This window comes from Halichoeres trimaculatus, unplaced genomic scaffold (genome assembly GCF_033239565.1).
Source record: "Halichoeres trimaculatus isolate MK-OKI-2021-1 unplaced genomic scaffold, fHalTri1.1 fHalTri1_scaffold_6, whole genome shotgun sequence".
Lineage (NCBI taxonomy): Eukaryota > Metazoa > Chordata > Actinopteri > Labriformes > Labridae > Halichoeres > Halichoeres trimaculatus.
In genome coordinates this window covers 20,295,230-20,308,495 of record NW_027437184.1, presented here as the reverse complement: position 1 = coordinate 20,308,495, position 13,266 = coordinate 20,295,230, and the positions used below count along the sequence as shown (strand labels likewise).

The following is a 13,266-nucleotide window of genomic DNA, read 5'->3' as shown; positions in this document are numbered from 1 at the left end:
AAATCATTTTTAGTACCTTTAGTTTGTCTCTTTCATTGTCCTCATTTATGTAACTGTCATGTGACTGCTTCTCCCCCCATTTGCTCACCTGTCTTGACTGAGTTCTCACCTGCATGCTTCTCTTTTTCACCCCCCTGAATCTTTAACTCACATGCACTTTTAACCTCATTTTTATGTTGCCTACTCTATCCTCACTCAGTTTCTTCATCTGTTTCTCTATTTGTCTTTCCACCGCAGCATTACCACAAAACTGGAGCGTGCTCTGGAGAAGGTAGCCCCCCTGCTGAGGGAAATTTTCGTGGACTTTGCGCCCTTTTTGTCGCGGACGCTGCTGGGTAGCCATGGGCAGGAGCTGCTCATAGAAGGTACAGGTGCTGTACACGGCTCCTTATTTTTTAACTGGCGTCTCTCTGTGGAGTCTACCCATTCACTGTCCCTCACCGCGACGTGTGAGTGCAGGACTGAGGGAAAATGAAATGAACGAGTGGATGTTTGGCTGTGTGAGCAGCTCAGTGTGAGTGTGTGAGAGTGTGAGTGAGAGTCTTTGAGCTGGCTGCTACACTCATTCGTCGAGCAGGTATGAAGTCAGAATTTTGCATCGTTTTTGACTCAGCTAGCTAGAAAATGAAAAGATATTAAGTTTAGATTATATTAGTTTTTAAAGTTACTATTCCTGGTGTTATAGATTGTGCTAAATGTGATGCACTTCTCCCTCCGCCCACCTGCTTCCTGGCGTCCTGTTTCGTGATCCACTGTCTCAATGTTGATCTCTCTGTCCTCTTCTTCCCCCTACTCTCCCCTCCCTCCCTTTCTCTCTGCTGTTTGTTCCTGTCTTTTTTGTGGCATGCTTTTTATAAACTCTACTATGATGGCTTTATACAATAGCAGAACCACTAACGCTACTGTTCCTCTTTTGATGATATTTTTGTATCTTATAGCAGTGAGTGAATGTATGTGTGTGTGTGTGTGTGTGTGTGTGTGTGTGTGTGTGTGTGTGTGTGTGTGTGTGTGTGTGTGTGTGTGTGTGTGTGTGTGTGTAAGTGTAAGTGTAAGTGTAAGTGTCAGAGAGAAAGCCAGAGAGGCTTCTGACTGTGCTGTGTGTCTCCGTGCTGCAGGTCTGGTGTGTATGAAGTCTAGCACCTCTGTGGTGGAGCTGGTGATGCTGCTCTGTTCTCAGGTTGGTACCTCCACACCTCCTCTTTCTTTTTCCTGTTTCCACACTTAAAGTCCACGCTGCCAAAGCCACCTTGTCACGTTCAAAACTGGCACTGAATGTGCCATTCTTATTTTAGCTCCATTGTGAGAGGCCAGGTCTAACGCACACAGGAAGCCGTAGTTATCGATCTGCTTTGTAAGCCAGGGTTGACTACGTAATGAGCGCATTGCAGATGTGATATAATATTAACCTATATGCATCATCACATCATCAATATCAAACCCTCTAGGAGACTTTCATGCAAGTAAAACTAATTTTAAACTGGATTTTAACACCATTATATCAACTTTCATTCAAAGTCACTCTCACAGTTTCTGTGAATAGCACTCAAAAGACAGAAAACAGGAAGGCACTCACCGTCTCCCACAGCGTAGGTGTCCACTGTTGGTTTCTTTTACAAACTTTCTTTTTCATTTATTCTCCTCTCTTCAGCTGGATTCTCTCTTCAGCCCGTAAACACTCTTGTCCTTGAAGGAGTCCCCAAGTTCTTTCCTCTTGCCTTTTGTTCTCCATCTTTGTTGCTCTGGCCTCTATGGTTTTTGTTTTTGGTTGTTTTGTCCTAACATACCTGTTTCATCTCAAGCGTTCCTCTGGTCCTTTCAAACTCTGATCCAGTGGCAACTGCCTTCATCTTTCACCACTCTTCGCACTACCCACTCCTCTCACCACTCCCTCTTCCTTTCCCCCTGCTTTGCTCCCTCCTGGCCGGCTCTTCGTCAGCATGTATAGTATTACCTCCTGGCTCCGGCCTTGTCTGCCATTAGAGGCCCAGGAGAGCAAACCCTAGCCCAGATATCGATCCTATGGATGGGGGGTTGTAACCAGAGAAGCTCCCACGTGTCCTTAACGGCCCTAAGAGCTAATGGAGCTCTGATATTTAGAGGCTTTCAGCAGCACTTCTTCTCCTGCTCAGAAGTCTCCACTCTAATATGCACAAACACAAAAAACACTCACATGCATACACATTTTCAGCTCTTCAGATGTCTCTATCCCTCTTTTCAGCTGTTTCAGGTTGGTGCTCTTTTACACAGGATGTGGTAACTTCATCATGCTAGCCTTCTCTGAGTTTACACTGTATTAGTGCTTCATTTCACATGAAAGTATTTTCAAGGCAACAAAGTGTGATCAACGCGGGGATGCATCAGCATTGTTATATCTTACTTAGATTGTGTTGCATTTAAAGGTTAATGGAAGATGATTTCATCTATGAATAATTAAAGCTGCTGGTCAAAAACAAGGAAGTGTGCATCATCAATAAAAGAGGGAAGGAAGGAGGAAGAGGGAGGGGATTGAAGTCAGAGGAGTAAGAAATGTGTAGATATGATTTTTTTAAAACACAGTCCATATTTGCAGCTGTGGCTCAATTTTTTTTTTGTGGGAGGTTTAATCTTTGATTGTGAGAAATACTCTTCTTGCAGTGAGGAATTCAAAACAAGAAAAACACTTTAACCCCAAACAGGGTTAAATGATGTAGTATCTGCAGTTAAACCATGATACGTTTTAAGGTGTTTAACTGTTCAAGTCCACTACGACCAGCTCATCATACCAAACACACACCAGGTGTTTGTTCATGTTGTGTTTGTTTCATAATGTGAAATTGAATTGTTAGAATATTGAGTTTTCAGGATTTTGACTGAGCTTTTTCAGAAAAGACATTTAATTCTGGCTGTTTCATCTGTAAAACACCACTTTTCTAGATCTGAATGAAATATCATGTATCTTTTTTAAATCCACTTAAAATAGCTTTAACCATCCTCATCGTCACTTGTCCTCTGTACGTAGGAGTGGCAGAACTCCATTCAGAAGAATGCTGGACTGGCCTTCATTGAGCTCATCAATGAGGGAAGGTAATCTATCACACAGACTGATAATCAGTGTGAATCTCTGCGATTCACACAATTACAGCATTACTCTTATCAGTGCATTACAGCTAATGGCTACCATGGAGCTTTAATGAGAACCTCCCCAGGATAAGTGCATGGTGTCATGTGTTCAGTAGGAAGTCTGATCATTAAGGTGCAATTAGCTTTAGAGTTAAATTGTGCAACTCTATTATCAGTGTCTGCTCCCAACCTATTGTATTTTTATCTTTTACTACAAATTGTTAATCTGAAACTCAATTAAAAAACAACAAAGAAAAAGATAAATTCAGAGAAATAGATGCCATGAACTGCTACTTTTCCAAATATTTAGAAAGAAGTACAAAAAGCTTAATCAGTAAATAGATTACATAATGTGGTAAACACTGCAGTTTGCAGAGCGTTTTTTGTCATTTCCTCGAGTCAGAAAGATTGTTTTATGTATTCTTTTTCCGGTGGAGCTGTGTCTGTGTCTGTAATGATTGTTTTCAATGTGTCTCACTCGCGCACCAGACTTCTGTGCCACGCCATGAAGGATCATATTGTGCGTGTCGCCAATGAAGCAGAGTTCATCCTGAACAGACAGCGGGCTGAGGATGTTCACAAACATGCTGAATTTGAGGTAAATGCCCAGAATAACACTTCTATTTGCTGTGATACACAAGTCAGTTAAAGGCTGCAGATTAGTATTGTCATGATACCAAAATTATGATTCGATTTAAAACCTGCCTAATACATCTCGGTATCGATACTTAAACGATACCATGGAAAAACCTTAAACATCAGAGAATTAATAGAATAAGCAGCTTGAAGGGAAGGCTGCCTCAAGTGAGTGCTGATTTTTCTGACATCTGTTTGTGTGTCCGTGGGGCTAAGGGAGATTCGTAAATTGTGCTTTGACAAATTATTCAACTGTATACAGTTGTGTACAACATAACTAAATAGAAAACCAGAAAAAAAATCATTGTTGTACAGAAATGAGCAGGTAAAATAATCCTGTCAGCATGTTTTCATGCTCAGCACACTGTAGTTTAGCTCACACTGTGTGTGTTGAGACACTGAACAACAATACACTTTTAACATGAACACTCTAACAAAAAAATCAACCGTGTTATTTAAGCTCTTTCACATATACAACACTCCCCTATAGGTTTCTATCATCATTAAAGTTATAAAACTACTTGTCACTTATTTGAACTGTCAGCCCTACACAGCTCTGTGACTCAGGGCTGCGTCTGCTCTGCAGCTCATGTGTTTATGACGCCGATTATTTGTCGTTTCATCTACTAGCAGTGGTGAACTTGTCACAAAGTAGTTGGCACTAGTTTGATTTTTGTGTTTGGGCACGTCGTTTGAATCCGTCACTCTTGTGAGGATGCTGAACGGTAGAGCTGCACGATTTGGGGAAAAGGTGCGATTTGCGATTAGGTGGACAATATTGCGATTGCGATTGTGCTTGCGATTTAATAAAAAAAGTTGTGTCATGATGAGTCTACAGGCTTGCTTGGTTATCATGGAGAAAAATCTGAATTGCATGTGCTGACATTGCGATTGCGATTGCGATAACCTCTTTTGCGATTACGTAATTGCGTGTGCTGACATTGCGATTGCGATTGCGATTGCGATTGCGATTGCGATTGCGATAATCATGCAGCCCTACTGAACGGTGAGGTGTTCTGTCACGTTCGTAGTGTTTCCCCCCGTGTGTGTCAGTAGTAAGCTTTATAGACGGGCTTTGATACGTCTATTGGCTTACGAAGCCACCATGACTGTCGGTTTTTTAAGTAAAGTAATGCCAAATTTCGCCCTGTGCATCAGCTTTTTCAACAAGCTGGGGAGCGCTGAAACTTGAAGCTGATGTCTGTAACTCAGTCAGTACGTTTACATACAGCTTAATAAATCAAAAAGTGAGCTAGTCAGCACGAGATCGGATAATTAAGATGCACATTAACAACTTTATCGGACTGAAAACAGCCAAGCATCGACATGGGTAGCTAGTACTGGCTCACTGTCTAACTTCACAACAACACGCACGCTTTGGAGAGAGAGCAAGTCTCCGCCCATTTCAGAGAGGAGTGAGGACCCAGCCTGGTGGCTGCAGACTCACAAGTTCCCTGACTCAAAATGTCTCTGATTCAGACGAAAAAAAATGCCTTGGAGTATCGATTCTTAAAACACGTGGTATTGTTTACTTTTTGAACACAGGGGGTATCGATACTTTCTCAGTATCAGTATATCGTGTAACCCTAATGCAGCTAAATCTCTTTGTCAGGTGTCTGACATGAAGAAAAACTATTTGTAAAGCAGCTTATCTAATGTTCTTGTTCACCTAATAGAATGGCTTCATTTGTTTGTTTTCTTATCAAAGATTGTCACAGTTATATTATGAATGTCAACTTCAGAAGCTTCCTCCAGTTATCCTCTGAGGATTATTACTTCTCTGTCTTCTCCAGTCAAACTGTGCCCAGTACGCTGCCGACCGGAGAGAGGAGGAGAAAATGTGCGACCACCTCATCAGTGCTGCTAAGCACAGAGATCATGTCACCGCCAACCAGCTGAAACAAAAGATCCTCAACATCCTGACTAATAAGCACGGAGCGTGGGGGACGATGTCACAGAGGTGAGACAAAGACAGAGGATTTGCTTTTTGTGATACAACGCTGAAAAAAGTGTAGATAAGTTTCAGATCCCTCTAACTTGTTTGTGTCATAGTATCTAAACATAAAAAGTGTGTGTTTTTGTTAGTTAGAATACTTAAAAACTTGCTATAAATGCATTACAACCAGTAGTAACTTCATCACAGAGTAAAAAAAAAAAAAAACACATCATGTTCTTCTGTTATGGCTTCCAAAGACTAGCTTCTGCAAATTATTTTACACCAGGGGCAGCACACTCATCCAGCTGCATCCCCACATCATTTGACTGGTGGCTGTGTGAGACTGATGTGCCTGTTAAGCCCTCTCACACACACATTAAAACAATCATTGCTGCTCATCCAGATCAGCCCTCAGGCTGTCAGCTCCTCTCAGGACATGTGATGTAATTTGGGAACCTGTGACAGGCAACATCTGAAGCCTGTCTCCCTCATGTCACTGCTGATTCCGACTCACTCTTCAGCTTTATTGACCTTGATGATAAACAGCACTTAAATTGACTTGTCTTTGCCTCTTCTCTTTGTTGTCCCCAGTCAACTACATGACTTCTGGCGTCTCGACTACTGGGAGGATGACCTCAGGAGACGGCGGAGATTTGTGCGAAATGCTTTCGGATCCACTCATGCCGATGTGTCGCTCAAAGCTCTGGAGGAATATGGTCAGTGATGTTTACTAGCCTACAGAGCTGTTTCCTTTTTGCACAGACACAACCCTAAAAAAAAATGTTTACAAACCCACCCATACAGGCACAGAAGATGAGGAGGAGGGGCCCAAGTCAAAGAAGACTTTCCGCAGCCAATCGGTAGTCACCCAGAACCCAGAGGCAGAGCTGATGCTGGAGGGAGATGATGATGCTGTCAGCCTGTTGCAGGAGAAAGAGATTGACAACCTCGCTGGTGAGATACACAGACTGAAGACAATTCACAAACACACTCAGTATTCTACAGTGAAGCTCAAGAGTTAACTGTCCATGACTCTTGTTTTTAGTACGTTTTCGTCCAAGACTTTTTACCTCCAAAGGCAAGTTGAGTGCTTTTTAGCTCTGCATTAGCACTAACCATCCAGCTGATTGATCCAACTCAACAAGGAATAATTCAAAATCTACTAAACTCTGATGCAAATCTGACCAAACGCTATCAAAGGAGTTCTTTACATATGCAGAAAAAGGAGAAAATCAATCAAAACTAACAAAAATAACTCTTTCATATTATTTCTGCTATTTTAACTTTTATAAGTCTGTTAATTGCTGTGCTATAACTACGTGAGCCTTTCTAGTTCATGCATATCTTTAGTGTTAAAGTCTTGGCACATTTGTCCACTCAGGCCCTGTGGTCCTGAGTACCCCTGCTCAGTTGGTCGCTCCTGTGGTGGTGGCTCGAGGAACTCTGTCCATCACAACCACTGAGATCTACTTTGAGGTGGATGAGGAGGATCCTGCTTTCAAAAAAACTGACGCTAAAGTAAGGAAGAGTTCGCCCTCTTTATTATTATCATTTTTATTAATTTCAGGGAGTCCTTCTTGATTAGTGTAGATAGTTTGATTGTAGAGGTCTTTCCACTGGTCATCAATGTCTTGTTCCTCAGGTGCTGGCGTACTCAGAGGGTCTACACGGAAAATGGATGTTCAGTGAGATCCGAGCCGTGTTCTCCAGACGGTATCTGCTCCAGAATACTGGACTTGAGGTCTTCATGGCTAACAGAAGTAAGTGTGCTCATTTTATAATTCTTACACAAGCAGTTTGCGTTCTGAAAGATATAAATGTTGTATACCAAACAGTTCCTTTATCATCAATATAATGAGTATTGTACATTTGAAGAAACACAATCATGCATGAAGTATCTGTATCGTTAAATCATAAAAACATTACATTTGTGACCTCTTCCGTAACATTTTGACTGTAACAGCATCTATTGCCTTATTGTTGTCTGTGTGCTAACTGTATCTTACTTCTTTTCTCTTCAGCGTCTGTGATGTTTAACTTCCCAGACCAGGCCACAGTGAAAAGGGTGGTTTACAGTCTTCCCCGTGTTGGAGTGGGAACGAGTTATGGTCTGCCACAGGCCAGGTAGGTTCAGGTCGTGATCAGCTGATGTGAGGCAGTTCTGTGTTTGAAAGTTTTTTTTCCTCATTAAAAAGACTACGTTAATGTGTGTGTGTGTGTCCCAGGCGGATCTCCTTGGCCACCCCTCGTCAGCTCTTCAAGTCATCCAATATGACACAGCGCTGGCAGAGGAGAGAGATCTCCAACTTTGAGTACCTCATGTTCCTCAACACTATCGCAGGTAAGAGCCTGCTTTTAATCATATTTCATGTCAAATTATTTTTGCAGGTAGTTGCTCCTCCTGTTTGTTTTTGCAATTTCCTTTCTGCTTTAACGACAGTTGTAGCTCTTTATTTTGAGGGTTCACTTGTGTGATATTTTTCTTTTCTGTTACACTGTGTTGTCCAAAAATATCTGCACAGCTAGAATTTTCATATTCACCTTGTTTGCACTTTTCTCTATCTGATGGATACAAAAGCTGATGCATGAAAGGACCTAACTAAGGATGCCAGTTAAAAAATAATGTGAATATGCTTATAGATTTTTTATTAGACATTTACCTGTTACGGTTTGCATTATAACAACCTTTAGTTTGAACTTCAATAAAAAAAATAAAAAAAAAGAAATTAGATAAATACAGTTCTAAAAAAATCAACAACTGAAAATGGACTAATTTAGAAATGATTACCGTTTTGTAGTTTTCACGAGAAATGTGCTGCTATTTTATGAAGAACTGATATTTGTTTGTAATAAAGGTGCAAAATAAATTTCATATATACTTGAAGGTTAAAAAAAACCTGTGTATTCTGTCATAGCAGTTTATCATGCCCCCTTTGAATGTGTATCTTGGATGGTGTATTGTGTTACATCTGTCCTTATTTACCTTTGTCTATCTTCTATCTCTGCAGGGAGGACATACAATGATTTGAACCAGTATCCCATCTTCCCCTGGGTCTTGACCAACTATGACTCAGAGGAGCTGGATCTTACTCTACCTGGAAACTTCAGAGACCTCTCCAAGGTTAGAGCATGCTGACACTCAACGGTCAATACACTTTTTCTGATGAGGGTGCATGTGAACCTTAATTCAAAATGCAGGTCAAGCAGTAACTCACATGTACTGATCCAAGGCCTTATCGAAGCATGCGATTAGTGTATCTTTATTGATAAGCACTGAATTCTTCTAAAGATTACTTTTTGAAAGAAAAAGAGGAAAACTCTATAGTTTTTGACTTTATTAATTGCCTCTGGTTTCCACCTTCCAGCCAATCGGTGCACTGAATCCAAAACGAGCAGCATTTTATGCAGAGCGCTACGAGACATGGGACGATGACAGCACGCCTTCTCACCACTACACAACCCTTTATTCCACTGCTCATTCAACACTAACGTGGATGCTCAGAATAGTAAGTACTCGCTTCACCCACTTACAAACTTTCACCTTCAGTAGCTGTTTAAATGCACGCCAGTCAGAACCCTAGGCTTCTTTTGAAGTAAATTGGTCTGTGTTTATTCCCGTAGGAGCCCTTCACCACATTTTTCCTCAACGCCAACGATAACAAGTTTGACCATCCGGAGAGAGCTTTCTCTGGCATCGGCTGCTCGTGGAGGAACTGTCAGAGGGACACAGCAGATGTCAAGGTAATGATTTCCGACACAGAGCGGCTGAGGGAGGGGACTTGTCAGCATTTATGATTGACAAAATTATACGGCTGGAAGACCAGACGAGGAGCTGTCTGATGATTTATTGACTGTTGGTGGCTGAAATCACTGTTAAACATGCTACTACTATTCCAAGGGTTTGTTATAGTCATGAGCACAAGATTGATTGTTGTTTTAAGGAGGTTTTCCTTTCACTGAAATTAACATTACGTGCCTGTGGTGTCCAACAGGAGCTGATTCCAGAGTTTTACTACTTGCCTGAGATGTTTGTCAACAGCAATGAGTATGAGCTCGGCGTACGAGATGACGGAGTTCCTGTGTGTGACGTGGAGCTTCCTGTTTGGGCCAAAAAACCTGAAGATTTCGTGCGGATCAACCGAATGGTTAGAGATGCTATCCCTACAAAGCTTAAAAATAATTATATATATGCTTCAGTAACACTGATCACTGACTGAATTCTGCCTCTCCTCTTCCTCTGTCTTCACCCCTCTCATCTTTTCCAGGCACTAGAGAGCGAGTTTGTGTCGTGCCAGCTCCACCAGTGGATTGATCTCATATTTGGCTACAAGCAGCGAGGCCCAGAGGCAGTGCGTGCTCTCAATGTGTTCAATTTCATGTGTTACGAGGGAGCAGTCAACCTGGACAATCTAGATGCTGCACAACGTGAGGTCTGTCTCCATGACAACACATCACTCTTGTTTGTCTCACACATCATCCTTCACAAGTTCCTCATACTGTGATAATGAGCGTTTTCTCCTAGATCACAATGTAGCACCAGACTGACGTAATACTTTTTAATAGTCATATGATTGAATTCATATTCTTTCATTAGCTATAAAACTAAAGTAGAAACACTTCATGTAGGAGTGTTCAGAAGCATGCATGGAAGACAAACCTGCATTTTTGAGAAAAGGTAGACAGTGAATGGGAAGGCGACTTCTTTCTCTTGTTTTCATGTTTCCAAAAGTGTTCAACATCCCTCTTTAAGTCCAGTATCTACCTGTCCATGTCCAGGTGATGGAGACTCAGATCCAGATGTGTGGTCAGGTCCCCTCCCAGCTGCTGATTGAGCCACACCCACCTCGATCATCCGCCATGCACCTGGTGAGAATGAATCACTATTTGCCTTACGTTGGTCTTGTTGCAACATTCTCTGTATCCTCTATGGCACTCTGTTTTAGAAAATTTACTGAACTTCTTTACTGGTATGTATTCATAGTTAGGTTCCTCCCTGAAGGTGTTTAAGTTAGGCTGGCCACACACACTAGATGATTTTAAACCAGATTTAAGGCTCGATTTGTCTCCCCCAGTGATCAAGTGGGCATGGCCTGATTAAGAGCGTGTTATAACTTGTTATTACCTCCGCCAAGGAGGTTTTGTTTTTGGGAGAGTTTGTCTGTGAACAACATAAGTCAAAAAGTAGGTAACATATCTTGATGAAATTTTCAGGAAATGTTCAAAATGGGATAAGGAAGAAGTGATTAAATTTTGGAGGTGATCCAGATCACCGTCTGGATCCAGGATTTTTTTAAAGGATCCTTTATCATTTTGAGATAGGGCCATTGTCACCAAATGTGAATATAACTCCACAATAAATGGTCTGATTGCTTTGCAAGACAATACAAGACAAGGTCACCATAATTTTTGACAGATGTAAAAGTAAGATCCAGATCCTGGAAATATTCTGGATACTAAGATCCAGAATATGAAATATGTACTGGGTCATAATAATTTTCAACACTGTCAGGAAACAAATTATCGCACAAACCTGCAGCTAACACCAAATTGTAGCAGACAGTCTGCTGAAAGGAAGTATAACATTAAAGTAGGTCTGCGTTCTCTGAGTGCTGTTCTAGTTTGTCGATGTTACCCTGAAGTGCGATGTGTCATCACAGCCATTTTACTGCTCCTAGCAAAATCAGAGCCTCCCTGATCTGAAGTTGTAAATACTACATGTATAATATTTACGTTTCCTGGTTGAACCTCCCACTACAAGCAATGATAGGTGCAGACTGAGAAGTCCCATCAACCAGATGTTACAGCTAACGAGCATGGCAGTGATCATGAGCTAAACTATAACAAGAGTCAAATGGTGTTAAAAAAAGAAGAGCTTGAAGACATAGACCCATCATTTTATCTTTTAAACTTACGTTTGATCATGCAAGTTTCCGTGACCTCATGTCAATGGAGTCACTGCCCCAAACATTGAGTGTTTGGTCGAGCTGTCTTATAGAATCATTCGGTGTGTGAGATCCTGGGATTGTCAGTTTTAAAAAGCTCCTGAACTGCCTCTCAGTGTGCGGTCTTCCAAGAGTTTATAATCAGTCTGATCTAAAGGTGGTCTAGTGTGTGGCTGGCCGAAGGCACAGGAAGAGAGATTTTTCAAAGTTGTGAGCAGTAAAGAACTCAGGAAGAGTTTGCTGATGCTTTTATGTGCCCTACAAAAGGAAACAAAAACAATCAAAAAGAATGTCAGAAGAGTAGTTTTACTTTTCATGGTTGAAGAAATATCTTTGTTTACATTTCCACAGCAGAGTCAGAGTGACTGAATTATATGACAGCACGAGGAAAGCAGGAAAAGATTTCTTATCAAATATTCACAAAGTGCACGTTGCTCTCTGTTCCATTAATCTTTGACTCTGCACTGTATGAAACTTTTTTTCCTCAAACACAGAGAGAAGAACAAACTGTACACACAAGTTATTTTTGTCTACACCTTCCCTTGAATAGCTTCATTAGCCAGCTTTATGGATTGATGATGCTTTCTTACTCACAGGTGCACGTCTTGCTTTTTTTCCAAAGCAAGTTCTGCCCTGGTTCTAGCCTCTCTGTCTCCCCCGCCCCCCTCGACAGCTCGAGGCCTCAGTGTCTCCACATCAGAGCCATCCATTCCAACCCAAACCTGTCAATCCTGACCCCCAACCAGCCAGAGCCTCCACCTCCTCTCCTCGGCCTAAAGCCACCCTCAGTGTGTGTACCTGCTCTGACCCTGTGCTCCCACTAATAGACCTTTTCCCTCCTTCCTCCTGTCCCATCTGTTCTGTCTCTCCCTCCATCTTCCTCCCCTTCCTCCTCCTCTCTCCTCCCTGACCTGGCCTTCTTGCTCTACCCTTCCCTCCTCCTTTCTGCCCCCCTCCTCCCCCCTCTGTCTTTCTCTGTCTGTCTCACCAGTGTTTCCTTCCTCAGAGCCCCCTGATGTTTAAGGATCAGATGCAGCAGGATGTCATCATGGTGCTCAAGTTCCCCTCAAATTCCCCCGTCACTCATGTTGCAGCCAACACGCTCCCCCACCTCAGTATACCAGCCGCTGTCACCGTCACATGTAGCCGCCTGTTCGCTGTCAACCGCTGGCACAACACAGTCGGTAAGGCCTTTGGATTCATTTGTAAGAGACAATGCTGTGTTATGATTTCAGCCATTATGAGGTCTCCACAAAAACTGCTCCCCCTGGTGGCTGGCTGCAGTATAGGTCAAAAAATCTGGCCATCCAGTCATCCCAGATGGGCTGTGGTCAAAGTTTAAAAAAAATTAATACACCTCGTAGAAATGTTTCTCATGTCTGATTGTTGTGGTGATTTGAAGATATCATTTGGCTGCCTTGTATCCAAATTCTCTTTTTTCTGAAGATTTTTGTTTCATTAGTTATAAGAGATGAAAAACAAGGTTTTGGGTCACATTTAACGATGATTGACAGCTGCTGTTCTTGTGTATTTTTTTCAGGGATTGTAAAATATGCAGGGAAGTAGAATCAAGAAGTGATTAGACTCTTGAAAGAAAAAAATTGATTATTATTTGTCATGCGGCTCTACTCAGATTTTCCCAGAAGCGTGCCT

General features: G+C 41.9%; 1 protein-coding gene across 23 annotated transcripts in view; it reads left to right on the top strand.

The window, feature by feature from the left end:
* nbeaa (neurobeachin a) overlaps positions 1–13,266 on the top strand; it is a 110,944-nt gene that overhangs the window by 92,183 nt on the left and 5,495 nt on the right. For 7 of the 23 annotated variants that reach the window (XM_074672545.1, XM_074672535.1, XM_074672534.1 and 4 more), the window contains 19 exons: positions 238–371; positions 1,116–1,177; positions 2,999–3,063; positions 3,589–3,697; positions 5,529–5,695; positions 6,263–6,387; positions 6,476–6,625; positions 6,717–6,749; positions 7,053–7,189; positions 7,314–7,431; positions 7,693–7,795; positions 7,897–8,012; positions 8,680–8,792; positions 9,037–9,177; positions 9,293–9,412; positions 9,664–9,816; positions 9,937–10,101; positions 10,448–10,537; positions 12,605–12,797. In XM_074672545.1, the coding sequence (XP_074528646.1) occupies positions 238–371; positions 1,116–1,177; positions 2,999–3,063; positions 3,589–3,697; positions 5,529–5,695; positions 6,263–6,387; positions 6,476–6,625; positions 6,717–6,749; positions 7,053–7,189; positions 7,314–7,431; positions 7,693–7,795; positions 7,897–8,012; positions 8,680–8,792; positions 9,037–9,177; positions 9,293–9,412; positions 9,664–9,816; positions 9,937–10,101; positions 10,448–10,537; positions 12,605–12,797 (2,294 nt within the window). The remainder of the gene's footprint in view (positions 1–237; positions 372–1,115; positions 1,178–2,998; positions 3,064–3,588; positions 3,698–5,528; positions 5,696–6,262; positions 6,388–6,475; positions 6,626–6,716; positions 6,750–7,052; positions 7,190–7,313; positions 7,432–7,692; positions 7,796–7,896; positions 8,013–8,679; positions 8,793–9,036; positions 9,178–9,292; positions 9,413–9,663; positions 9,817–9,936; positions 10,102–10,447; positions 10,538–12,604; positions 12,798–13,266) is intronic. The other 16 variants (XM_074672555.1, XM_074672556.1, XM_074672553.1 and 13 more) reach the window with 6 other exon arrangements.